Raw genomic sequence first — 25,619 nt, 5'->3', positions numbered from 1 at the left:
TGAGAATGGCGCACAGCATACCATGCCACAAAACCCTCCATCTCTGTATACTGTAGAGTTTAGACATTATTTATTTGCACAAAGCCTTCCAAATACAGCAAGAACATAGAAAAAATAAATTGTGCAGGTGAGATAAATAAAAACAAAAGCCTTGTAAAAACATCTGGCAAACCAAAAATCAAACCAACCGTAATTCCATATTGTAAATACTGATTCATGATTGTATTATGGTAATAAGAAGGTGATTAGTTTGTAAATTAAGCCACTATAGGCCTCATCTATGGCAGCTCATCAGCTAATCCAACATTTACACATATCTATTAATTAAGCATTTGGGGTACTTAAGGTGTAAAGCCACTGGTGTCATTAGCAGGTGATAATGAAGGCTGGTCGTTCAATTATAAGGCCTGGCAATGCTGTGAGAATCCCAAAAGAGCAGCAAAAATGATATCCGCAAAGACAATGAAAATGGACGCTCATTTCATACTCATACTCCTGCTGATTGGTATTCGCACAATGTCTCCACTGAGCCAGCCAGGTGTCAAGAGCTGACATATTTCTTTCCACAGCATATTTTCTCCACTTCTCTGAATGTTTCCTTGGGTCCAAACAGTGAAATAGTGAATTGACAGCACTGGGATAAGGAGCGGGGGGCAGTGAGCATCCATTAGTGAGTGGAGGTGAGGCGTATTCACTGAGTTGCCATCATTACACCTGGCCTCTCCACAGCCTAGATCAGGCAGGCAATTACAGCTGTCTGCGTATTGAGTTTGGCAGCACAAAAACTGGCTATCAGCTGCCATTGTCTTTCGCCGCACCATCATGGAAACGCAAACAGGCATACATGCCGCACACACACATGCACATCTCGCTCTCTTCCTCACTCTCTGCCTCTCGTTCTTCCTCTCCGCCTCTCTTTCCAAGTGAACACTCTCTCCCTGTGTGTGAGACTGACCACTGAGATGCTCAGTGTGGCAGAGAGCCTGCTCCTGGTCTTGACTGTGCTCTCATTGTGCCAAAGCCATCTAAATGCCAGTGATGCCTGCAGGGCATGCCCACTGTGTGCATATGTGAGTGTGTGTTTATGTGCTTTTGCGTCTTGTTGTGTGTGCATGTGCCTGTGCCTGTGTATGTGTGTGTGTGTGTGTGTGTGCGTGTGTGTATCTGAGTGTGTCTGCTCTCGCCCACGGGTGACACCATGCTGTGATCTTGCCTCAATGCCTCATCAGGATGCCCCTTGGTTTTGTTGTTGATGTTGACCCAAAACTATGTGTGTGTGTGTGTGTGTGTGTGTATGTGTGTATGTGTGTGTGTGTCTGTTTATATTTATGCCTCCTAAGGAGTATGTGTTTGTGTACTTTGTGGGCCTAGATTTCCCCACAGACCCCCACAACTCGTCCATGCAGGACCGGACCTCCTTGTTTGGCCTCAGAAACGCTGCACGTCTCTGGGGCCTCAGCTGGAATGATTCTCCAAGTCTAGAGGCTGATTGCTGGAGCCTTTCAGCAGGATCCATCAGCACCACAACAGACACAGCGCAATGTGAGCTGACTGCAAAATGTGGAAATATCTGGCACTTTGCATTTTCGTACAGCGACGGGAGCCAGAGTGGTGAGCGCGGCCGTCTTTGAGAATAAACAACATTCCTGCTGCCCCCTTTTCGGGTGAGTGCTGTGACATCACTCCCTGTCACCATGGCAACGTAGCGCTCTCTACTCCTGCAACTCCTGCGCTGTGTGTGTATGTGTGTGTGTGTGTGTGTGTGTGTGTGTTTAGACAGCTTGAGGCCAATGAGTTGGTCACAATGTGACAGGGCTCTCTGCTCCTCTGAGTCCCGAACCTCTGGGGACAGAGTGAGGAGTCCCCTAGGCCCACTGTGGCGGTTTGTGTGTGTGTGTGTGTGTGTGAGCTGCATTTATACCCTAAGGTGCTGTAGTGACATAAATATCTAGAGATGTGTTAAAATGGGCTTAGTGCGGTGATAGACTGCAGTGGCACACTACTGACCAGAGGGACAAGGCGCACAGTGGCATATTGTACCAAAGGGGAGTTGGGATGCCTATTAGTTGTGTGTCTTTGTCATGTGGCCTGTGTGTGTGTGTGTGTTTGAGCTCTATGCCTCTTCCCCTGAGATGATATAACTTATCTTGTGATCAATCACACAAGCCCCTAGTGAAATCACATGGCTCCCACTGTAGAATAGCAGGCTTTCAATCCCAATGCTCTCATGGGCTGCAGTTTGATCCTCGGCCATGGTGCTATAATGTCACTCTTCTGTTTTTTATCATTTATTTATCCATGGAAGGCATGCATGCTCTTTCTCAGCAATGTTGTTTACAGCCACACACTTACGCACCTTTCACACCTGGGAGCTGCCCAGTACAACCACTTCTTTCACTAGCAACCGCGGTTAAGTGCTTTGCTCACAGTAGTTGATGAGGGAGGGCAGAGTGTTCCTTATTCACTTTTCCCGCTCAGATTTTCCCAGTTGGATAAGGGTTTTAATTGACCACCATTTTGTACACACCCACTCCCACATAGGGTGACTAACCAGTGGTACAGTCAAGGCTAAATGCAGGTACACTGGGCGTAATACATGCATTATTTTGCCTTATTACCATTAAATTATGGTGAGGTTAAGGTACACTTCTTTTCTGGTCACAGTTTACCTACCGTCTCAACTACCACTGCACCACTGCTTACTGCCTTTTGATTTCCCCAAACCTGCAAATGCAGATAGCTGAATCTGGTTTCACATACTTGAATTATTTGACGTACATTTGATGACCAGACACCTGAAAAACTAAAAACTAGATGCACTGCTTTCAGGATGAAATAGCTGTTTTTTGAAGCACTCAAAGTGCACTCAACTAGTTTTGGGGCTAGATGTCCCACTGTCTAAATAAAATGGAAAAAGAGCAGTGAAAAATGATGAACATATCACAAACATTAACAAAGAGACACATTTTATGAAAACCCTGCATGTCCTAACACGACACCAGAAAGAAACTGGGAAACAACTTGTCTCCACCAATAGCGACCAAACAGTTGACCCCCTGCACCCTGTAGGTGAGTCAGGATGCCGACCAGGTTCCTCTTTATCAGGGTCAGTGAATTCACTGCTGAAGGAAGCACATCAGCACAGTCAACAGCCAGCGGTTATGCCATCCCTATTACAGAGTCACATGCGGCACAGTCGCTCAGATGATGGAAACTCACGACAAATCACAGTCAAACAGACAGTGGGACACTTAAAATGAGGATAGACAGAGACGGGCAGGCCTGCTCCGAGCTTTACATGACTCAAATTCATTTCAGAAAAAAAGGAAGGTGTAGGTGGTGTTTATTAAACCAGCTCATTGTTGTTTTTTTTAATCAACTGAGCACTTAATTGATTTGCTTAATTTATTAACTGCAGTGATTCTTTAGATTGACAGATGCACTGGGCGGTGCCAGAGTTTAAGGTGTGAGTGGGATGCTAATTGAGGGAATTATCATGATAAGATTCATCTTATCAAGAGATGATTATCGAGAGAGGTGACTTTCAATACTAACACTTATTTCTGCTAATCAATTAGACTGAGGATGATTTACTGCCATGTGTTGAAACTAAACTGTAGTTTGTTGCTGTTAAGAAACTGAGACCATTCTCAACACTATCACAGTGTTTTTATAATTGATGTCTAAGGGAAGCAGATGTCTACAGATGAAAATAAATTGACTGTAGTTCAGTTTTCTTGAACCTAAGTATAGCAGGATATTACGATAAAAAATATAGTTATGATGATAAGTGCGATGAGCTGGTAACAGCTCAAATGTTCAAATGTTCAGTGTTGACCGCTAGCTTTTACTGTCAAAACTCCATCCGTAATAACTCTACATGCTATTAAAAATGTATCTCTAAGACGGCCCCAATGGCGCTTCCATTCTGAGGCCAAATAAGATTTCAAAATCAGAGCCATAGGATGGCAATAATCACATTATCTAACAAGAATCCAGGGAGACACACCCACTAAACACACATTTAACATAAAGGCTAATGAGAAGATTAATCGGCTAATCCCTGTTAGAAGTTTATGGGTTGTGTTATGTTTTACACTTTTAACTCTCCTCAACAGTTCCTGCGTCTTGTGGTTCTTAATACTGACAGTATCTGAAGGGGAGCTCTGTGTCCTCGTTTGCAGACCACGCTCATAAATAAGCATTAGCCTTGCAATCTCTGGGAGCCCCAACGAGAAAAGAAGTTGCTTATTTAATGAGTGTGCCATAATTGTAAATATTAGTGCTGTTTTGCAAAAGGGAGAAATCATGAAAGCTGTTGAAAGCTGTGTTCATCAAAAGTTGAAAGAATGGAAGATAATAAATATTCCCTTTTATAAAGACGCACTGTGGGCTGGGGCTAAGCCTGGGTTTGGATTTGGGAGCTGGAGCCAATGCTGGGACAGCCAGAGAGCTCCAAAGTGTTCAGACTGGAGACACTTTAGGCTCAATCTCTTTCCAACTACTTCCCCAGCACGAAACCCTGGCAGACCTGCAGCGTAATCTCCTCTAAATGCTTTTATTAAGACTTCTAATTGCTGCTCGGGCTTTCCCCCTTCAGGAGAACAGGCAGAGGAACAAAAGCAGGGCTTATTCACCCCAAAACAGGCCGCAGGCATATGGCAAGGCAAAGGCACAAGGCAGTTTAGTACACAGCAGATACACTGTGCCACTCAGTGCCGGCACTCTCCTCTGAATCACGGCGTCAATCTGGCTGAAAGAAACAACACACATAACAGGCATTCTCTAGGAAAACAGCCCAGCCAAATCCAGGTACAGCAGCGGGAACAGTAACCGGCAGCAGGAAAATTCAGTATATCATTTCCTACGACAGAAACCGCACATGACAATGCAACACTTTCATAATATTTCATACCCCGACATCTTACAGTAACAATGAAAGCTTAAGAAGCAATCACATCTAAGCCTTAAGGAAACCTTTCATGTCATATGATCACAATAGAGTCAGTTATTTCCTCTGTGTTATTTCCTCAGTCAGACAGCAGTATTTTTTTACACATTAAAGGAGCTGTGTTAATGCATTGGCATCACCCAGGCACTCCAAAAGAAAAGACTGCACTACTTAAAAGATAATGAGGAAACAATCTTGGCAGGTGCGATTGATCCCACTGTTTTATAGCACGGGGATTATCAAAGGATTATCTAACAATAATTATGCACCCAAGGTCGACGCACAGCTTTCATGTTGCTGCTGTGAGTGGCAGCAAGGTGTGTGTGATAGAAAAACAGAGGGAGAGAGAGTAAGGGTGTGTGTGTGTGTGAATGTATTTGTGTTTGTGAATGTGTGTGTGCTCCAACTGCGAATGTAAGAGGGGAAAAAAGCTCAACTACAAACCCATATGCAATCGCAAAATGCAAGACAGCAGCCACAAGCACATACAAACCAAGAACCACTTATCAGTACCAAACACACTACAGTCAACTCAAACCCAGACGTTCCCTACGCCAGCAGCGACGCCAACCCACGGGAATCCCGCGCATGGAAAATCTGGGATGAGTGACTGGCGATGGAGTTCCGAGCGGAAACTCCCAATCGTGGCATCTTTGAGGCGCGGGGATCGATCGGGTTGCTTCCCTTGGCGGGGCAGACGGGCGATGAAGTAATGCGCGGTGACACCAGAGCATTACCGCACAGAAGCTGCTCATTGATTGACCTCACACTGTTGAGTACAGATAAAGACCCCCATTCCTAGCCCATTACATGTGTTATCGTCTTGTCTCATCCCTGTCCATTTCTCCCCAATAATCTTCATCATTACAGTGGAGCCCGCTGTCAGTAAGTACTAAATGGATTGTAAGTGCGCTAAATGTACTTTGGCAACAATTTTTTATTTATTTTATATAAATAAACAAATCTTCAAAAGGTTCATATATGCTCTATTGAATAAGATAATTAAGAATGAATGCTCCATCATTAACCAGTGAGCAGCGGTTTTCTTTTCGTTTTAGTTTTTGGGAAAAGCTGTCCAGTATCCGAGGAGTAGCGCATGTGAATTATGCTTGAGAGCTGCTTTTCTCCTCCAAGCCAATAATTCAGTCTTCTCTGTAAGACTTAATACCGAACCTTAACCTATTTCATCATCTCAACACCTACGTCTTGTCTTATTTGAACAATTTATGTACAACAGAGTAGCAGAGAGTCTAAAACTCACAATGAACTGGCTGCTATAACACTGTTCTGTTTTGGTGAGAACCTATAATTAGCTACCGCTCAACATGCCATGATTGAAACTACGATGCTGCAGCTCGGTAGACAAGGTGGATTGGTATGTTCTGTTATTAACATGCTGTATACAAACGTTAGTCGGAACAGTGGTGGTAGCAGCCAATTAGATGGAAGGACAGAATGGATGTTTAGTCTCTGGAGTCAGGTTTGGTTCACAGGAATCCAATTGAACAGTTGTTGCAATAAAATGTCACTGGTACTGCGATAAAATAGTATGTGTAATAACTCCAAACTAGAAGGCAGGGGTTCTTAAACTTTTTCAGCCTGGGACCTGAGTATTGGAAATTTAGTCAGGTTGTGTGCCACAGTCTAATGAGGACACACTCTTGTCCTGTGGGGGATAGGCCCCAGAAACATTTAGAGTTTAAGAAACGCTGCCAAAGGTTTCTTTTTAAATCACATAGCTATCTACTATATAGGCATTTTAAACTGTTATAATTTAAATCATGCAGATATGTGTATGACTACAGCGGCTACAAGATGCCTGTGTACGTATGTCTGTGTGTGTGTGTGTGTGTGTTTGCGCTGTACTGTACGTGTTGGGGGAGGTGTGTAGATGCATCATTGACACAAAGGGGTGTGAGACTCACCAGTTGTGGAAGAGATGTTGACGTCGATGCTGATCTCAGGAATGCCGCCTCCCTTCAGCGCCGCCACACAGGTGTAGGTGCCGAAGTCGGTGAACTTGAGGTCTATGATGTCGAGGTTGGTGGTCCCGGGGGAGATGTCGGGGTCCGTCTGGGTGATCACCATGCGCTCCGAGCTCCGCAGGGCGCGGCCGTTCTTCAGCCAACTAAACGTCAGCTCCTCCGGCGGCGTCGCCTCCACCTAGGACACACAGGATGCCGTCGTTTATCTTATTATTGGTGTAATATTGACTCGAATGCTTGATGTGTGATTTACTTTTGCTTCCTGCTTGTTAGAAGCTAAATATGCATGTGTACGTGTGTGTGTTTGTTCTATCAGTCCTATGCCTTGGCCGTACCTGACAGGATATTTTGACTTCGCGTCCGATCTGGATGTTGTCGTCGTTGTGGTAGGGGTCAGGAGTGATCCAGAAACGGCCCTTTTTCAACGCTGCGGGACAGAGACAATCCATTTATTAGAATTGGATTCATATACTTGCCCAGGAAGTCCGTGACATGCTGAGGGAACACGATTACAAATCCAGAGAGGTTTTGGCTACGGTTACACTTGTCATTTTGATGTGATTTTGTGAGATTTGATTCTAAAGATAGGATTTTATGAGATCACTCTGGTGTATGTCCACACTTGGCCTGGAAATGGCCTGGGAATGGTTATCCATCTCCTATGACATCATTTATACTGTAAATCTGTGTCTGCAATACTGTTCCCCGCTCACCCTCTGCATCTCTTTACATTGCTCATATGCATATCATGGCAGGATTGCGTCCCGACTACTGGGAATTCCAATCACATTGATTTTGAAGATCTGATAGCAATATGAACAAAATGTAATTTTTGTGCAGCCAGACCTGTTATTTAATAAGTCCTGGGGGGTCAGATGATAAAAGTTGCACTGGAACAAGTGTAACAGTAGACCTTGAAATGACAAGTGTAGCTTGTTATTCTCCAAATAAAAGCGGAACCGTGAGTGTTTGTTTCTAGAAGTTGATTTCAGAACCAACATCAAAATTGATAGCTACTGATTGAAGGTTTCAGAACGCTACAGCATTCGGGCATGCGCACACACACACTCACACGAAAACCCACACACAAACACACACACTGTGAAATTGGAGAGATACCTAACAAAATATCCACCATTGCTAATCCAATTTGGTTTGCAAACTCCATTTTCAAAGCATAGCTTCTCTGAATGAAAAAAGAGGATGATTTCATTATAATGCATGCTGTATTGGTTCCAAACCCTGCGCCTACTGTTCAATTCATCTCCTCAGCAAAAAAACCTGACGGCGCCACAGAAATCTTTTCATCTAGCAATTCCCGAGTGACATTATCATATTCAGTTTGGTAAAGGGAAAATGAAAACAAAACCTGTGTGTCAGATTTAAACACAGGAAATTGAATGTGCAAAACATTGTGATGCCTTGCCACGCTGCACATAGAGGGGAGAGGCGAGTGACACACGCCTCCTCAGCATGATCCTCCACTTCGGGTTTGAAATCTGTGTCGGCAGGCAGAGAATCCTATTTCTGACGCGTGTCAGATAAATGTTAGAATCATGTCAACACTGTTTCACTGCAAATTCTCATGAAAACCAGTGTGCATTTGCATTCATTCATGTGTCCCATATATTCTCTTCTCTGAGGCAGTACCTGTCAGCGTTGGCATAGAAACTGCAGCAATGACCTGTGATATGGCATGCGGCATATCTAAGTGACCTTTATGGATATAATACAAGATATTAACAGCAGCTTATGATTGTTTCCGTATAGATCTCAGTTCTGCAACACAATGTAAGCCTGCATGCCAAGATTCAATTTTCCTGAGAGGCAACATACACAATATGAGGTTAATGACACAGTATGTAGTCCGCAGTGGAAACCATTAAATAAGCACATTTACAAGGAAAAATAGATTTCCTTCAATCACAGATGTCATACAGTGAAAATATCCTGAGTATATGAGACATAGCTGTAGTTATATCTTGACAGTCTGAAAAGGCTTTTGTGTGTCAGTGACATCCTCAGCAGAGTTGGTAGCTGCCTCTAAAGGAAGCTTTATCTCAGCCAGTCATTCCCCATTGTGTATGTGTATGTGTATGTGAATGTGTGTGTGTGTGTGTGTGTGTGTGTGTGTATGTGCACGCACACACGCACACATTTCTGTACATGTCTGTGATTCATTGTGCTGTCACAGGTGACAGTGGATAAACATTTGGATTAACAGCTTTCCTGGCTAAACTCTATTCTCCGCTCTGCTTAAACAAATGTAACACAACTCTGCACTTAAGAATCTCTGAACCACCTCTACTATACTCTAAGACTGGATTCATACTTGTCTGTGAAGTTGTTTGTCAGAAGAAAATGAACACAGGTCATTCTCTTCAGACTCTTTTTCTTTCTGGGATGAATTTTGTGAATAGCCATACAGGATGTGTGAACTGGGCAATCAAACATTTGTCAATTCTCTGGGGAAAAAATGGGCATAGTTCAAGAGTAGAAAAATAGCTCAACAGAGCACTCATGATCCTTCCAGCCATAAAAATGTGAATGGTCTATGTGATGCATGTAATTGTGTGAAGAAGTTAGAAAAGATTTTGAAGTGATTTTGTGCAAGAGCTCAAGAAGAAGTGGTGAGCAGTTTTTCTTTAGATGAAAACCTTGAGTATAAATCCTCCATAACAGAGTGCTGGTTCAATGCAGCTACTGTATGTAAGGATGATCAAGTGGTCAATGCAAAAAGAGTTCAGTCAGCAGCTTCCAGCAGCCACCAGGTATTATTTAGTATAAAGTAGATTCCCAAGTACGGCATAGATCACTGTGCAAGATATAAAATATAATAATGGACAAACTAAGACAAGGAGCAAGATTAGGTGTGCCCAGTGGCTAATGGCTGGGCCATTCTGGTTCTACAGTGAATGGACTTCATAATAAGCCCTTTTCACACCGTCATGGTAACAGCTTCCATATTGAGAAACCGGTGCATTACAGCTTCCTGTGGAAACTTTATTTTTGCAAAGAGGTAACTTTAGGTGAAGAACTTGTAGCCTTTCTCTAGTTTAGATCCAGGAGTCAACAAAAATAGTCTTCGTATTTCACAAATGTTAATTTTGGGCAGGTTGTGGAGTGATTTAGTGAAGGTCAGAGCTGGAAACAGTTCGAATGCACCTGTTTCTCAATGTGGAAGCTGTTACCATGGCGATGTGAAAAGGGCCTATTCTATAAAATATTTATTGTATTACTTTAAGCCTAAGTTATTTTGGCTACATTTTATTAGCCTAAATTGTACTTATAAGCATCTCATACATTTGGTATGTCATTGCTATCAATTCCTCATTAAATTATTTTTCCTCTTTTGCCTAACGCTGTTAACACATCTCCCCTCTCCTTTGCGCCTTTACTGTGAAAAAAAAAGTGATCTGGGTTACCCCTTTATCAGCTACCCACTCAACACCACTACAGATAAATCCCAACTGACTTTTTAACCATGTTGCTTATCAGTTACCATGCTGTGCGCACAGCAAATATGGCAAGAAGAAGATGAATCTACTCGTGGGCGGAGGTCACTGCTCCAGATATGCCTGAATTATAAATTTGCCTCAGAAGTAAATATTAAAGCCGCAGCGGGCAAGATTTTTATGTAAAAATACATCTGTCTTATCAGCCTAAATCACAAAGTGGGGCTGCAATATAAAATGAAATGAAATTCTGGTGTTGAGTGTGTACACTTTTCTGCCCACAGGAAGTAGTGAATCAAATGTTAAGAGCAAAACACAAACTGTCTCCTCGACAGCAGCGAGCGAGCGCTCCGCCCAGAGAAGCTGGACTCGCCAGCGTTAGATCTTTTGCCTCTCTTATCCCTGTGGTATCCCTTGGTGTAAAGTGATCACAGACTGGCCAGGTTGGTAAACATGAGCATGTTTGCTACCTGTAACTTACAAAAAAAGCTGAGCAGGAGCTGAAGGTAAACATTTTATACATTTTAAATAAACTATGCTTTTAGTTTTCGTCTCCATTTCAAAATTTCACACAGCTGTAGTCCAATGTGCAAATTTACTGTGAGCTACAAAAATTGTGAAGTACATGATTTACTGTAACTGTTTAACTCCTGTTAAATGGGGTTCTAATAGACAGAATAATCATTTATTCATAGACACATGCACATCCGTATTTTTATAAAGGCAAATCAATATGGCATTAGCTAGCTCCATGACAAAGTACAAGTTACGTTTCCTTCCTCTGCTCAGGTTTAGAGCTACACTCTCAGATTTGGATGGGACGTTAAACAGGTGTGTTGCTGCAGCTTTCACGGCTGCAAGCTTATCAGTGGCACTGCTTGGCTTTATTTGTGTGTTGCTGGTGTTGATTGGTCTGTACTGATGGCTGATTAAACCTGTTTCTCAGTGTCTAAATCAGGATGGGATTGAAAAATAAAACTGCACACAGCAAGGCTGGAAAAGTTGTCAAAACCATAAGGTGTGCATGAGGAAGTAGAAAAAACGTTTTCAGCTCATTCTTCCATTCACACAAATTAGTCAAGCCGAAGAAGTCACAATGAAGAAAGTTGACAAAAATTGTGAGCCTTAGGAACATTTGTACTTCTGTTTGTAGTTTGGAAGTGCGTGGCTGCTTCTGTCAAGGTCCATGTTATATAAACTAATCAATTATCATATATATCGTATTCCCCATCCACTTGAACATTTATGATTTGCATGTTTTGGTCTGATAGCTGACTTAAGAGAAGAACTGATTACGGTCCACACTGACCTGTATGCTCGCCCTCCAGCTTTGAAAATCTATGATAATACCAGCAGACCAAGGAGACTCGTTTTAATATCATGCAGACCAAGCCCATGTCACCACCAAGCATGAAAGCTAACATCAGCCTCATTTGCATAGAAACACTGTAATGCCTGAATATGCACAACCACCGCTCCCTGTCACTCTGCGTTTCCCTCTGTGACACATCAGATCTAGGCTATTGACAAGTCACTTGCAGAAAATTAGACAAATATATCTCAGGCGCACTGTAAAACATGCATCATTTTTGTAGAAAGAAAAAAAGAACTAAAATCCAAATCGCAACGAGTCACACTGGGGCAATTATTGAGTCTTAACACAGCAAGACCAGCCTCAGCCTCAGTTTGCCCTGCCCTCCAAAAAAAACAACTGCCCCCCATTGGTCTGAGCAGTAGAAATTAGTCTCGCACACACATCTAGATTCAGATTACACAACCAAAAACCTTAATTCTTGGTTGTGCTGAACGTAGAAATATCTGATTGTATCTCAATGGCTACTGTCCCTATCTCCTGTTGCCCAGACGGCGGTGACTCAGCCTGCCTTCATTTCTGCACAGAGCTGCACCGTGCGTCAGAATAGCCGCTGCTGCATATGTGCACTGATGCATATTTGTTCTCTCAATGCCTCCTCTACATTGAAACCTCCTTTCCTGCCATTTTATCTGACTATAAATATTGAAAAGTGAGCAGGCATTCCCGTAAATCGACTACATTTGTGTACAAGAGAGATAAGTGGGCATTACTTCCCGCGGTTGTAGTAAATTTTGCTGGACAGCAGCAGTGGTTAAAATGGAAGCTATTCTCTTATGCATGGCAGAGAATTGAAAATTGGAGGTATTTTAAAAGGGACTGTGGTTTGTGTGTGTGTGTGTGTGTGTGTGTGTGTGTGTGTGTGTGTGTGTGTGTGTGTGTGTGTGTGGTGAGAAGTGTATTTGCAGGGATGGGAGGCTTTATAGGGTGACAGTGTGATGTCACTCCCCCCTTCCCCATTTCTGACAACCCAGTCGTGGCAAAAGTCACATGAATCTTTAATGAGGTTTCCGCTCGGAAACAGAACTTTCCCATTTACTCGGGAGGTAAACTGTGCCACGCGTGTCTCCGACAACTGTTACATAATTTCCACGACATCATTAATATCTTATAAGAGCACTACGGTATATGTATCTCAAATAAAACCAGAGATCTACATGTCTGTTGATGGCAAACTTATTGTGGAAGATGAACTTTTAAACTTCCTCGCCGTCAAAATGAAAACTCTGAGCCAGGACGACATTGTTCTACTGGCTGTGAACCACTTCGGATCGGAGTGGATTGAGAGTTCCAAGAAAGTTCTTTTCGAACTCTGCCCAAGCTCCACTCAACGCTTTATAGCACATAAAGGACCGCAGAAAGACATAAATAACGTCAAGAGTTGTTTGAAATTGCTTAACGAGGCTGGTGAAAACATCCCTCGCCTTGTGTCTCATTACTTAGACGAACTTCCGCCTGTGACTTTCAACAGCCTTGATGTTTCTTGCCTGCTTGGGAAAATCGAACGTCTAAGCACCGACATTTCTACCATGAAGCAGGCTATGTTTGTGCAGTCAAATATCTGCGAGGATCTCCGTACGGTAACAGCTGATATAAACCAACGCTTGTGCGTGATTGAGCAACCTGGTTCAAGCAGAGGGGGTGCGCCCAGGATTCCCCAAAATCAGCGAGGAGGCCCCGAGCCGGGGTGTGGAGAGTGTAACGCAGGTGCTTGGAGCCTCGGTCCTGGATACCAGCGCAGCGGAGGGAGCCTCGAACGCGGACCGGAATACCGACGCGGCTGGATTAATGCCACCGTCACCTATGTGGAGCCATGTAGTAAAGGAGGGCCGCCGTATGAAACATGGCACTGGAAATGCTACTATACAGTCCAAACCCCGTCTGAAGCATCCCAGAGAGAAGAAGACAGGCGGCATTGTTGGGACCAGCGCTGGGGGAAACATACAAGTTATAAAGACTAAGCTGGTGAGTGTTTTCGCTACAAAATTCTCGCCTGACTTACATTCGGAGACACTGGCTATTTATTTGAAAGACAAGCTCCGTCGCGATGTAACTTGTCAAAAGATAGACTCTGCTCAAAGTCGGTTCAGCTCTTTCAAAATAACTGCTGAATGCAATGAGGTGGGCGAAATATATGACCCACAGCTTTGGCCAGAAGGGACTTTTGTACGGCGTTTCTATGAGGCGCGCAAACCCAGGGCTACCGCAGGGCCAGTGGATGTAAAAGCACTTATTGCCGCAAGGAATGTGCGTGTGCCTGAGGCTGGGGTATCTGCTGCAATGTAGATATGATCGTGATTCATGACTATTAGAGTTGTGTCATATAACTCGCGTGGCTTGCGCCTAGGACAGAGCGCTGGGGGCAAAGCGTGACGCATTGTTATTGACAAGCTCCTGGAGAACGCTGCTATTTTGTGTATACAAGAGACTTTATCAGCTAAACAAGACCTAGATAAACTTAATTCTGTTAATAATGATTTTCATGGGGCAGGGGAGTCCACAACAGATCTAAGCACGGGAATAGTGCGTGGCAGAATACCTGGGGGGGTGGCCATTCTCTGGCATAAGAAATATGATCCACTGATCAGTGTGATTAGGCTAGAGGTGGACTGGTGCGTAGCAATTAAATTTGTGGATAATAAGAATGTTTTTTTTAATCTTAAATGTTTACACTCTGTGTCTGAACTCCATTTAGAGGCCAAAGAAGCTTTTAAAATCTGGGTTTTATCAGGAAAAGCTAGGCATGGCCCAGAGTGTGAACACAAGAAACATGCAAATGCTAGATATAAATATGCTGTACGCTTTATTAAAAGAAATGAGCAGGCCATGAGGGCAAACTCCATGGCCAAAAAGCTTCAGCAGAATAATGTCTATGAATTCTGGAAAGAAGTCAAGATTATCAATAACAGTAAGATGCCCTTGCCATTTAGTATTGACGGGGTTACTGGGTCTAAAAATATTGATGAACTGTAGAGAAAACATTATAGGGATATTTTTTAACTGTGTTAAGAGTTATGAATTTAATGTTGGTGATGTCTCTAACAATGATTGTGTGGTGATTAGACCTGATGAAGTGTGCTATGCCATTGAGAAATTGGCAGTGAACAAAGCATGTGGCCTTCAAAGCAGATCAAATAACAGCAGAACATCTGAAATATGCTAGCCATAGGATCTCAGTGTTACTTGCCATGTGTTTTTCTGGATTGTTAATGCATGGCATACTACCTGACTACCTGACAATCAATTTGGTTTTAAAAATAAACACGGCACAGATTTGTGTATATATGCACTGAAGGAAGTTGTTAGTAAGTATAGAAGACATAACACTACAATATTTATGTTTCCTTGATGCGTCCAAAGCATTTGACCGAATTAATCATGGTAAATTGTTTGTTAAACTACAACAGCGAGGGGTCCCCCCATATTTGATAAGGATCTTGCATTTTTGGTATTCGCATCAAACCATGCAAGCTAGATGGGGTAAGAGTATATCTGCACCCTTCCTAGTGACCAATGGGGTCCGACAAGGTGGAATACTGTCACCTTCAACCTTTATATGGATGATCTTTCTAAAAAGCTGAAAGAGTGTAAGACTGGATGTATAGTGGGGAATAGTCTTATTAACCATCTGGTGTACGCTGATGACTTAGTCGTCCTGTCTCCTTATAGTGCTGGCTTACAACAACTGCTTAGAGTCTGCTCAAGTTATGGTGTGCAGTATGACATTAAATTTAACCCTAAAAAGAGTGTCGTCATGATTGCTAAAACCAAGGAGGATTAGAAGCAAAATTTTCCTACATTCTTTATGGCAGACCAAGCGCTAAATGTGGTGAACAAAGTAAGATATCTGGGTCATATCATCAGGAATGATTTATGGGATGACGATGACGTGCAGCGCCAGTGTTGCAAACTGTATGCACAAGCCAATATGCTGGCATGCAAATTTCATATGTGTACAGATGATGTTAAAACAGCTCTTTTTAAAGCCTACTGTACTACTGTACAGTTATAGTAAAGCAAAAATGGGAAAGCTTCAAGTGGCATTTAATGATGCATTCAGAATCTTGCTTAAGCTCCCAAGATGGACAAGTGCAAGTCATATGTCTGTGACTAGCAATGTTCCCATCTGTCATGCTGTGTTGAGGAATTTCATGTATAAATGTATGTGTCGGCTAATTGATTCAAAAAATGTAATCATAATGGCTTTAACTGAGCCTACACAAAGTGACACAAGGTATTCCTCTTGTTTTTGGAAACATTGGAACAAATGTCTGTATGTGTTTTAATCACTGTGGACTTGTGAACTGCCATGATCTCGTACATATTTCTGTGCTGTTTTGTCCTCGTATTGTACTTTTTATTTTTCTCTTTCTTTGCTGATATGGACCTATGTGTCTGAAATGAAGTTAAATTGAATTGAATATATGTTTGTGTGTATGTATGTATGTATATGTGTATGTGTTAAATAGCGAGGGCTAGCGGCAGGCTTTACAGAGCAGTGTTCAGTCACAGCGACGGACCATGACTATGCGGCAGCTCCTTTGCCAGGCACCAAGTGAAGCAGGCAACGATCAACTCAAACCACACATCTCATGCACCAGTGCAGGAAACCCAGCGCTATTTTTAACAGCATCGCCGGTATCACAAGCACTGGGGCGCAAAACAGGAGTTAACATACACAAAAACACATTCTGCGTGAATTATTGATGGATTTTGGAAGCCGGTTTCCTTTTATCACCGTCAGTGCTCCCTGTCATTGAACCCCGGCTGTGGCAACATGCCAGGGAGGAAAAGCAGGATCCAGCATCCAACAGGAACACTGCTTTTTATACTGCGACTTAAAAGCCGCCTTACAGGAGCAAATACCTTCATGGTAATATTAAGGAATGAAATGACGACTCTGCTTTTGATGATGTATGCATTACGCTTTCTTCTAAAAGCATTAACAGACAATACTGCATATGTTTCTTTATTATTATTTGAGGTCACATGCAGTTCATTGACAATATAGTGTATATTCAGGGTGTTCTCTTGGATCATTACTGTACATATTACAGTATTCCTGTGTGTCTTCTTACAGCAACCCTGAGTGCTTGTGCCTGCAGCGAGCTTGTATGATTCTCCATGGCTTTAATAGCCTGGGGGAATAATGGGTGGCCTGTACATGAAAAGCGCAGATAATCACACAAAGAGAAAAGCCCCAGTCGAGGCCTTCTTCTACAGAGAGCGTGTGTCACACGGCAGGATTACAATAACACCTCAGGGGAGCTTCTTAGCGGGGCAAAAGTACACACAGCCCTGACATGCTGACGATGACACGCGCGGATGTACGTAAAGACACGGGGGCAAACACACACGTATGCACACAGACATTCGCCAACGCCGCAAACAAAAAAACCATGCTTAAATGCGGGGTTCTTTCTCGCTCTTTCTCCTGCACTCCCTGTTGCGCTCTCTCCGTCTTTGTCTGTGGTAGAGAAGAAAGAAGTTTCTCACCCCGGCCCCTCTCTGTCGCCTTCCTCCTGCCTATCCATCAGTCGATCTCATTTTTCAGTCTGATTTGTCTGTCCGTCTCTCAGCAGGCATCATACTGTGCTCTCCATTCACTCACACAGAGTCTATCAGTATGTGAAGCTGAACTCGGCTCTCAGAGCCAGATGGATGTCTCTCTAACTGCCACTCTCCTCTGCCTCATCTGCTCCACTCAAGGTTAAACACAAAAAAGGACAACAGGCGTTAGCATGGTTCAAAAAACAAGGTGCACACACACACACACACACACACACATATGGCCACACACATCCCTGCACACACACACACACACACACACACACACACACACACACACAAAACACAGGGGCGACAACATACATACCACCATCCAAACACCCCTCTCTTTCCTATTATCACACTGCATCTACACATTAGCACCAACACATTCCCCATGCACCAACACTTTTAGAATAGCATGGCCACTCGCACATGTTTGTTTGGGGGAATAAGAGGACAAGTCCTAAACTCTGCTATCCACCTTGAGGCTGACCGCAGGCTTTAATGCTATGTTTAGCTATCAGTGGCCGGAAGGATTCACACTCGCATGCACAAACAAACACAGGTGCATGCACTTGCACATACGCACATGTATAGACACACACACACACACACACACACACACACACACACACACACACACACACACACACACACACACAACACACACACACACACAGTCCTGAGGGCGGCAGCCCAAAAGTGTGGCCTGTCTGTGCCAGCTCTGGCCGTCCATCCATTAGATTTGGCATTCATGAATGGAAATATATTCAGCTTTCGACCAGAATTTATTCCAAAGCAAATTTGATAAGGGTCATTCACATGTTGATTCACATGCTGCCAGCCAGGTTTTTACAAGGCACGTCATGATTGTTTTTTCCTAACCAAGCAGTCTAAATATAAACAGCAGGGAGCTCACACTAAAATGGATTGCATTTTTGCTCCTCTATAAATAACAGCAAGCTTCCAATCAGAGTTACAAAGTGTGGATAGTGCCTTGAGTGTGTTTGACTATGCATGTATGCCACTGTGTGTGTCTGTGTGTGTGTGTGTGGGCGTGTGTATGTGTGTGAGTATGTGTGTGGGCGGGTGGAAGTAGTTTGTGTGTATGTTAGCAGGTTGGAAAGATGGATGTCTTGAGTGTAAAAACCTCGTACCTGAAATTGTCAAGAACTCCTGGAGGAATTGTCGAGAGGATCCGACGACAGCACAGTGCCGTTTGATTCTGAATGTTTGATAGCTACAGCAACGCTCATTTCTCTACATCACACACAGGGAAAACACATTGCTTTGTGGAAACACAGACGGGAAACACATGCACAAAGTCGACTCTGCGTGTAGGGAGACATGAAAATAAATGCCAGGCCAGCTGCCCATATCACCAACACCATGTACAGACAGTTCTGTCTCAATTCACCATCTCTCCAGCGGAGAGCTGTCCACTCATATTTGATACCCAAAAGCAAAAAATCAAAGAAGAGACCCAACCAGAACCCAGCACTTAAATAAGCATGGTTCTGTATCTTTGCATTGTCACACCAGATATATCACCAAGTGAAGTCTCTGAGCCAAACACGACCAGACAATTTGCACCATAGACTGCACTTAAGTGGCCAACAAGTGCAGGATATTGACCTGCATTTGCAGACGTGTCGTGGACCCTTAATCCGTAAAAAGGATCTTGTCAGCGGGACGATGCGATGCCAGTAGCCTGCTGGGCTGGCTGTAGAGATGGCCAAGCCCTGGAAGGCAGTCTGGCTGGTGGGACAGTATGGCCAGAGAAGCTACCATCTGCTGGGGAGAGATGTGTGGATCCACACACACAGCCCCCTTTGGCAACAGCAGTTTGAGAGGGCTTCTCAAGGACTAGAGCGAAGGGATGAACGAGCACAGACACGCACACACTGACCCTGCAAAATGAACGCAATGTAGCGGAAACTATATAATCTGTTTTCTACTGTATATTCAGTACATCATGTACACACATATGCACATGTATATACAAACACACACACACACACACACACACACACACACACATATGCTACAACATTCATACACACCCACACATGGATATCTCACCAGCATATTCATCCTTTCCAAGTGCTTATCATGATTCCCGCCATCTCAGCCCTAATTCTTCACAGCCAAAAATCAAACACACACACACACACACACACACACACACACACACACACACAAACACAATACCAGCACATTGCTAGTGCATTCTTGCATATTTTAAATCTTGACAAGGTTTTGTGCTATTGAAGACTATTTGGTAGTCAAAAGTCAACATTCTCTGAAAATTGAATTCAACATGCATAACGGAAGAAATCAAATGGAAAGACAGATGTGTACGTGAGCGTGCATGTGTTTGTGTGTACGTGTGTATGAGACACACACACACACACACAAACAAATGCAGCAAGAAAGGTCTGCCTGTGCTTCAGCCTCAAGCCCAGCTTATCCTCTTTCAATTTTCCTCTTCTCCCCACTTCAAAGTGTTGAGTCAGTAAAAAGTTACTTTAGTCAGTGAAGCACAATTAAAAGTGAAACACAATTTTCATATTTGAATATGAAAATAATTTTCCTAAAAAAATTCAAACCAGTTTGAGAGAGAAGCAATCTGTGATATTGACAGGAGAACAGAACAATATGGATTTCTCTTATATAAAATGTAATTTATTTTTTTATTCTGTTTTTCATCATCTATATCTACTCACATTGTCATGCATGCTGGCTTGTCGGACTCGGGGGAGAGTTTACTATTGATTGGTTATGTCATTTAAGCCCCTCCGCCTTCCCTGATTGTCTGTATTGATCCTGAAGTTGCACTGAGATGTGTGATTGTCTATATCCGTTGATCCCAAAATCACGTTTGCATGAGTGACAGGGCGTTGGATTCAGGAGAGCGAGCCACATTGAAATGCGTGATGGCTCGTCGTTCTGAAGAGAGTGTCCTATTGATCGATGATGTCATTTGTCTCCCTTTTTTTCAAACTGGCTGGTTTTTGAACGACTATGTCTGTTGAGTTGCATTGATATGAGTGATACCTCATCGGACTAAGGAGAGAGTTTGCTATCTATTAGTGATGTCATCTAAGCCCCTCCCTCTTTCCCGATTGACTGATTTTTCATTGTCCGTCAGTCCATTCCAGATTTTTTAACAAAAATTGTGCTGCTTTTCATCATCTATATTGATCCCAAAGTCACATTGACATGAGTGATTATTCAGGATGGAGAGTCCTATTGATTGGTGACATCATTTAAGCCCCTCCCCTTTTCCTGTTTGGGAAACACATTGAGATGTGTGACGGCTCACTGGATTTGAGAGTTTCCTGTCGATTGGTGATGAGATTAATGACCTTCCCTCTTTCTTGATTAGCTGGTTGTCATTGTCTATCTGTTGATCCCAAAGTTGCATTAATGATAACTATGATGAACCCAGTATGCAGGACTTCACTGATAAATGTTTCCTCATTATATGAAAAAAACGGGAGCAGGATGTCTTGCTTTAAGCATTATTATGCTGATGACACACAACTATATTTCCCCATTGTATTTGGCCCTCCTGATGTAAATTCACAGAAATATTGGCAGCCTAAAAGCTGATATTAAGCCAGCAGCAAGAATTTATTTTCAAGTCCAAAGTGTTGTTCAGTAATGCTTCTATCAGAAATATATCTAGTAGCAGGTTATTTCTATCTTTTTCTGACATGGAAAAAGTAATTTGCACTCTAAATTTCATCCCACATTCACTATTGCAATTCTCTGTATTCTGGCCGTAATAGACCTGGCGTGTCACGTGGTAATGCTGATGTCATCTAGGTTCCAGAAGTGTTTTGGCCGTTTATTTGTAGCACCCAGATGTCAATAGTTGGGTTCCATATTGCTTCACTCATTCAATCGATCAGAGAATTTACGATATAAGAGAAACAGATAGCTAAATTGGATTTGCATTTTGACATGAGAAAATTGAGAAAAGCTAACAGCCTTAGCTTAGTAAGGACTACATTTTCCATAGTGCTGTACACAATCAAATTTCTTTCAAACAGACGCTCAGGGTACTAGCGCTGTTACAGAGCACAGAGCTGGCTAGTGGATCTACTGATCGTGTAATTGGTCAGGAGTTGGCGAGGCTTATGGGTATTATAGTTGGTGTCATGGAAACATATGTGTTTAACGATAAAAAAAGCTTATTTTTCACCACAGAGGTTGAAACATTCACAATCATTGATGAGAGCAATCACATAACTGAGCCTTGCTTCTCCCCATAGCAGATAATAAGCCTACTTGATACAGATACAGCTGTAACCAACAATAGAATGAAGTTAGACAGGTGGCTTACATGGGGAAATCACTTGTTGAACCACTGTACCATGTGACTAGCCAGCTCTATAGGAAAGCTCTCTTGCACCTACAACTAGTCCAAAATGCAGCTGCTAGGCTTTTGACTATCAAGTAGAAGAATCATATAGCTCCCATTTTAGCAAATTTACATTTGTTCCCTGTTAATTTTAGAATTGATTTCAAGATTTTATTGATTGCTTTTAAAGTAGTGAATGGCTTGGCACCTACCTATATCATTGAACGCCCAGATGTACAAGAGCGCAGTCTTAGTTCAGCTGACGAAGCTTTATTAATGTTGAAGGGAAAGTCAAGAGGTGATAGAGCTTTTGCCATCAGAGTCCCAACACCATGGAACAACCTCCCAGTCAATATACGTCAAGCTCCCTCTGTTCATGCTTTTAAGACACTGCTCAAAACTCATTTTTATAACCTTGCGTTTTACTGTTAATTAGGTCACAGATTATCACAAATGCTGCTTTTTTTCATAAAGCCCTAAACATGAAAAATCAATGGCTGTGTATCCTGCATGGGATTTAGTCTGAATATTTGTCATGTTTAACTAAAGTACCACATAGCCAGCTGACATACAGCCCGCTTTGCAGACTTACACCTCAATGGGTGTGTGCCATATATCCAAACAAAGTGCGATATCTTGAAGAAGAATGATACATTTCTTGACCATGTACATGTATTTACCAAGTCCCATATAACTAACACTGTCTGCTTCACAGGCCTAAGTGCTGTATGACATTAGAGTGGCTGCATGGTATTTATTGCAGAGATTGCCTGCATAGAGTGCTCCCTGACCTATTTGCTTCCACGGGACACCTGGTACCTTTTCTTTGATGTAAACCCCTCATTCTTAAAGTCCTCATCTGGGGACACTTTCAGAGGAGAGAGAAGGTTGCATAAATAGGTGCTTGTGAACAGGCTCAGCACACAGGCAGCCTGAGGGTGGAGCTGTGGCATCATATCTAAGATGAAAGGAGCAAACTCTCTCAGAAAACTAAATTCCTGAGCCTCAAAATCAGACGATCTTCTGCTAAATTCTGATTTGAATGTGTTCACTTTGTGTGTTTGTGTGTGTGTGTGTGTGTGTGTGTGTGCTGCTCTCAGGGAAGACGGAGAGTGAACAAAGTTTCCCTGTTGCATTTGGATCTCCCATGAATACTGTTTTGCTTGGAAGGCTTTCACTGAATAATGCATCTTTTTAATCACCTGTTGGAGGCTCCTGCAATTTCACATTCAGGGTGTTGGGATGCTCTGTTATGTCACACATAAAAGCCTAGTCACAAACCATCTTTAATTCTCAAGCTTGGTATCAGCTTTCCCTTTAAGGCCATGAAACAGTTGATTCCCTCATGCATCTTGTAGTATCTGCATAACACTTCTCTTCATCTCAACAAGTGTAACAAGCATTTTATTATCGTGCGCCGGGTTCATAACTAAAAGCAACCTAGTCCTGGTACACACAGTGTGAGCAATTATAGCAATTCCTATTGGCAGTGGAGTGTCAATGCAACAAGCATGAAAAAAGTGGTACTTTGATAATGGCTACTTCTGTAATGAGTTACAGCAAAATCAGCTGCCCCTCTGCCTCCTGTGTCACTTAGAGGGAAGGGAAAAGCTTTGGACAAAATTTCTTGTCCTGCTGATGGCCAAACAGCCACTAATGGCCCTAGCCTGGCTGCTCTTGCTTAATTGCTGTAACCACTCTTTTAATCAGTGTCTTTTAATGAATGGTTTCACAGTCTTTTGCCTCAAGCATTGCCCTTGATGGTGTATAAGTAGCCAGAGCAGCCATAACTGTGTTAGACACACTCTGTGAGTGTAAGGTCAAACTGTAAGAGTACGCCATGAACTTCATGTCTGAGAGACATTAATCAATATTGCGAATACATTAAATAGAAATCTATATAAACATAAACATATATGTAAATTTCTGTAAATCAACAAACCTGGAACACCATGTACAATGACAACGTATGGTATTCTGGATTAAAAATGTCCACCTTTCTCAGGGGAGGGGAACCACTTCTAATGCAAGATAAAAATGTGTACACAGGCCGAGGAACAGTACTATATAATACATGCACACTGAAGACATTTATCCATGCATTTTGCGTGGATATCTTCTTCCTCAGGCAGCAAAGAGTGGAAGAAATGTGTTGCCTAAAGTGTGCATGTATTATAATATATAGCCATAGGGCCTATTTGTTGGCCTATGTACACATTTTTATTTTTGCAACTCTTAGCTTGAAGAAATTATTTTCTTTTTGCATTATAAGTCGCTCTCTTCAACTTATTTATCTTGTATTTTGTCCTCTTGGGAACCCTTGCTCTTCTCCACACCCTTTCCTTTCGTTTCACCCACAAATATTCTATCATAAATGTTCTTTTCCTTTACAGTCAGCTACCATAAACATTTAATTCCTTTCCATCCCCACCACCCACTCTCCCTGACCCCGCTGAGCCCTCTCACCTCGGACCACGATGGTGGTGGACTTCTTGGCCGGGTTGCCCACGTTGTTGCTGGCCACGCAGCTGTAGACCCCCGCCTCATCAGAGGTGATGGCCGGCAGTGTGAGCGTGCCTCCCTTCACCACGCTCCTCTGCGGCAGGCTGTCGTTGCTGCTGACCCAGTTGAGTATGGGGGTGGGCTCTCCGCCTGTGGTGATGCACACCAGGGATACAGTCTGGCCAGGGTTCACCACGATGGGGTCCTCCACCAGCAGCTTGATGGATGGCGAGGCTGTGGAGGGAGAGGGTGAGGAGTGTATGAAGGCTCAGCAGTGGATGGCGATCTTTGGATGGATTATGACAGTTACAGTATAACTCCTTTGAGGAATTGAGGAATCTAGGGACAAACATTGCAAATTAGCATAGCCTATAAATGTTATGATATGTGACATCAGACTATTTTTTCTAAAAATGTTCTATGTCTGTGTATCTGTCTCTACTCAAACATTGAAATGAAATGAAATTAATTCTGTCAAGCACAATTTTATTAGTATTTTTCCATGCATCTATCTCACATGAATGCAACTTCAGAATCTAGAACTTGCTATTTTTCAGTTGCAATTTACTTCATAATCACCTCAACTCGTCTTCATTTTAGATAAACCTACACAGTTATCATGCATGAAAGTCAATGATAACTGTCCTATATTACCTGTCTTATTGGTGAGTCTGAAGATAACACTGCGGTCGGGGATACCGCAGACGTTCCTGACAGAGGCGATGCAGCTGTAGTTGGCATAGTCCTGAGGCCGCAGGTTCTTCAACTTCAAAATCTTCGTCTCCCCCTGCAGCTCAGATCAAACCAACACTGGTGTGCAAATGTGTGCAAAAACATTAACATAATCAAGTAAAAAAAAAACAAATTTGAAAAAGACGGGGTACTGGGAAAAAAGGCCAAACCATTCTAAATAAGAGTCAAAGAGATGAATATGTAGTATTCAGTTTTAATGTAGTCAAATATGAAAAACATGCTCTTCTAAAGGTAGCAGAGTTCAAAGATATTACTGTAAATTCACTATGAAAAGCGTTGCAATGCTGGAATTTTCCAAGGAGATTAATGTGTCGACTTGCTCAATACCGACGTGTGGATTACCCTGCGGTCAATGGCCCTATGCTGCTTCCACAATTCAACTACTGGAGTGTGGATGGGCTCACTAGGGGATCCCTTCGCAGAAAGGGCTCTTTCACTGAGAATGTGAGTTTGACTCCAGCTTGGCCTGACAGACATTAGCCCCGCCCAGAGTGTTGTGATGTGGGATGTGAGCCTTTGATCTGGCTGACTCCTCCGCGGATGGGGGGAGCAGCAGATTAAAACATGAGTCAGCCACACGCTGCGGCAGTCCTCACAACATGGCAATCACTCATTTCTCTCATTCTCTTTCATATCCAATGAGGCTCATGGATAACTTAATTGTGTTAGATTAGGAATGGAC

General features: G+C 42.8%; 1 protein-coding gene across 1 annotated transcript in view; it reads right to left on the bottom strand.

Moving 5' to 3' along the window:
- Positions 1–25,619, bottom strand: part of LOC139915419 (MAM domain-containing glycosylphosphatidylinositol anchor protein 2) — a 143,447-nt gene that overhangs the window by 44,247 nt on the left and 73,581 nt on the right. Inside the window, exons 5-8 of the mRNA XM_071904051.2 lie at positions 24,839–24,971; positions 24,149–24,418; positions 7,272–7,363; positions 6,877–7,114 (exon numbers count right to left, since the gene is read on the bottom strand). Of these exons, the coding sequence (XP_071760152.1) occupies positions 6,877–7,114; positions 7,272–7,363; positions 24,149–24,418; positions 24,839–24,971 (733 nt within the window). The remainder of the gene's footprint in view (positions 1–6,876; positions 7,115–7,271; positions 7,364–24,148; positions 24,419–24,838; positions 24,972–25,619) is intronic.

Source organism: Centroberyx gerrardi, chromosome 18, assembly GCF_048128805.1.
Source record: "Centroberyx gerrardi isolate f3 chromosome 18, fCenGer3.hap1.cur.20231027, whole genome shotgun sequence".
Lineage (NCBI taxonomy): Eukaryota > Metazoa > Chordata > Actinopteri > Beryciformes > Berycidae > Centroberyx > Centroberyx gerrardi.
The sequence above is the reverse complement of the archived record's forward strand: the minus strand, read 5'-3'. Positions and strand labels throughout refer to the sequence as shown.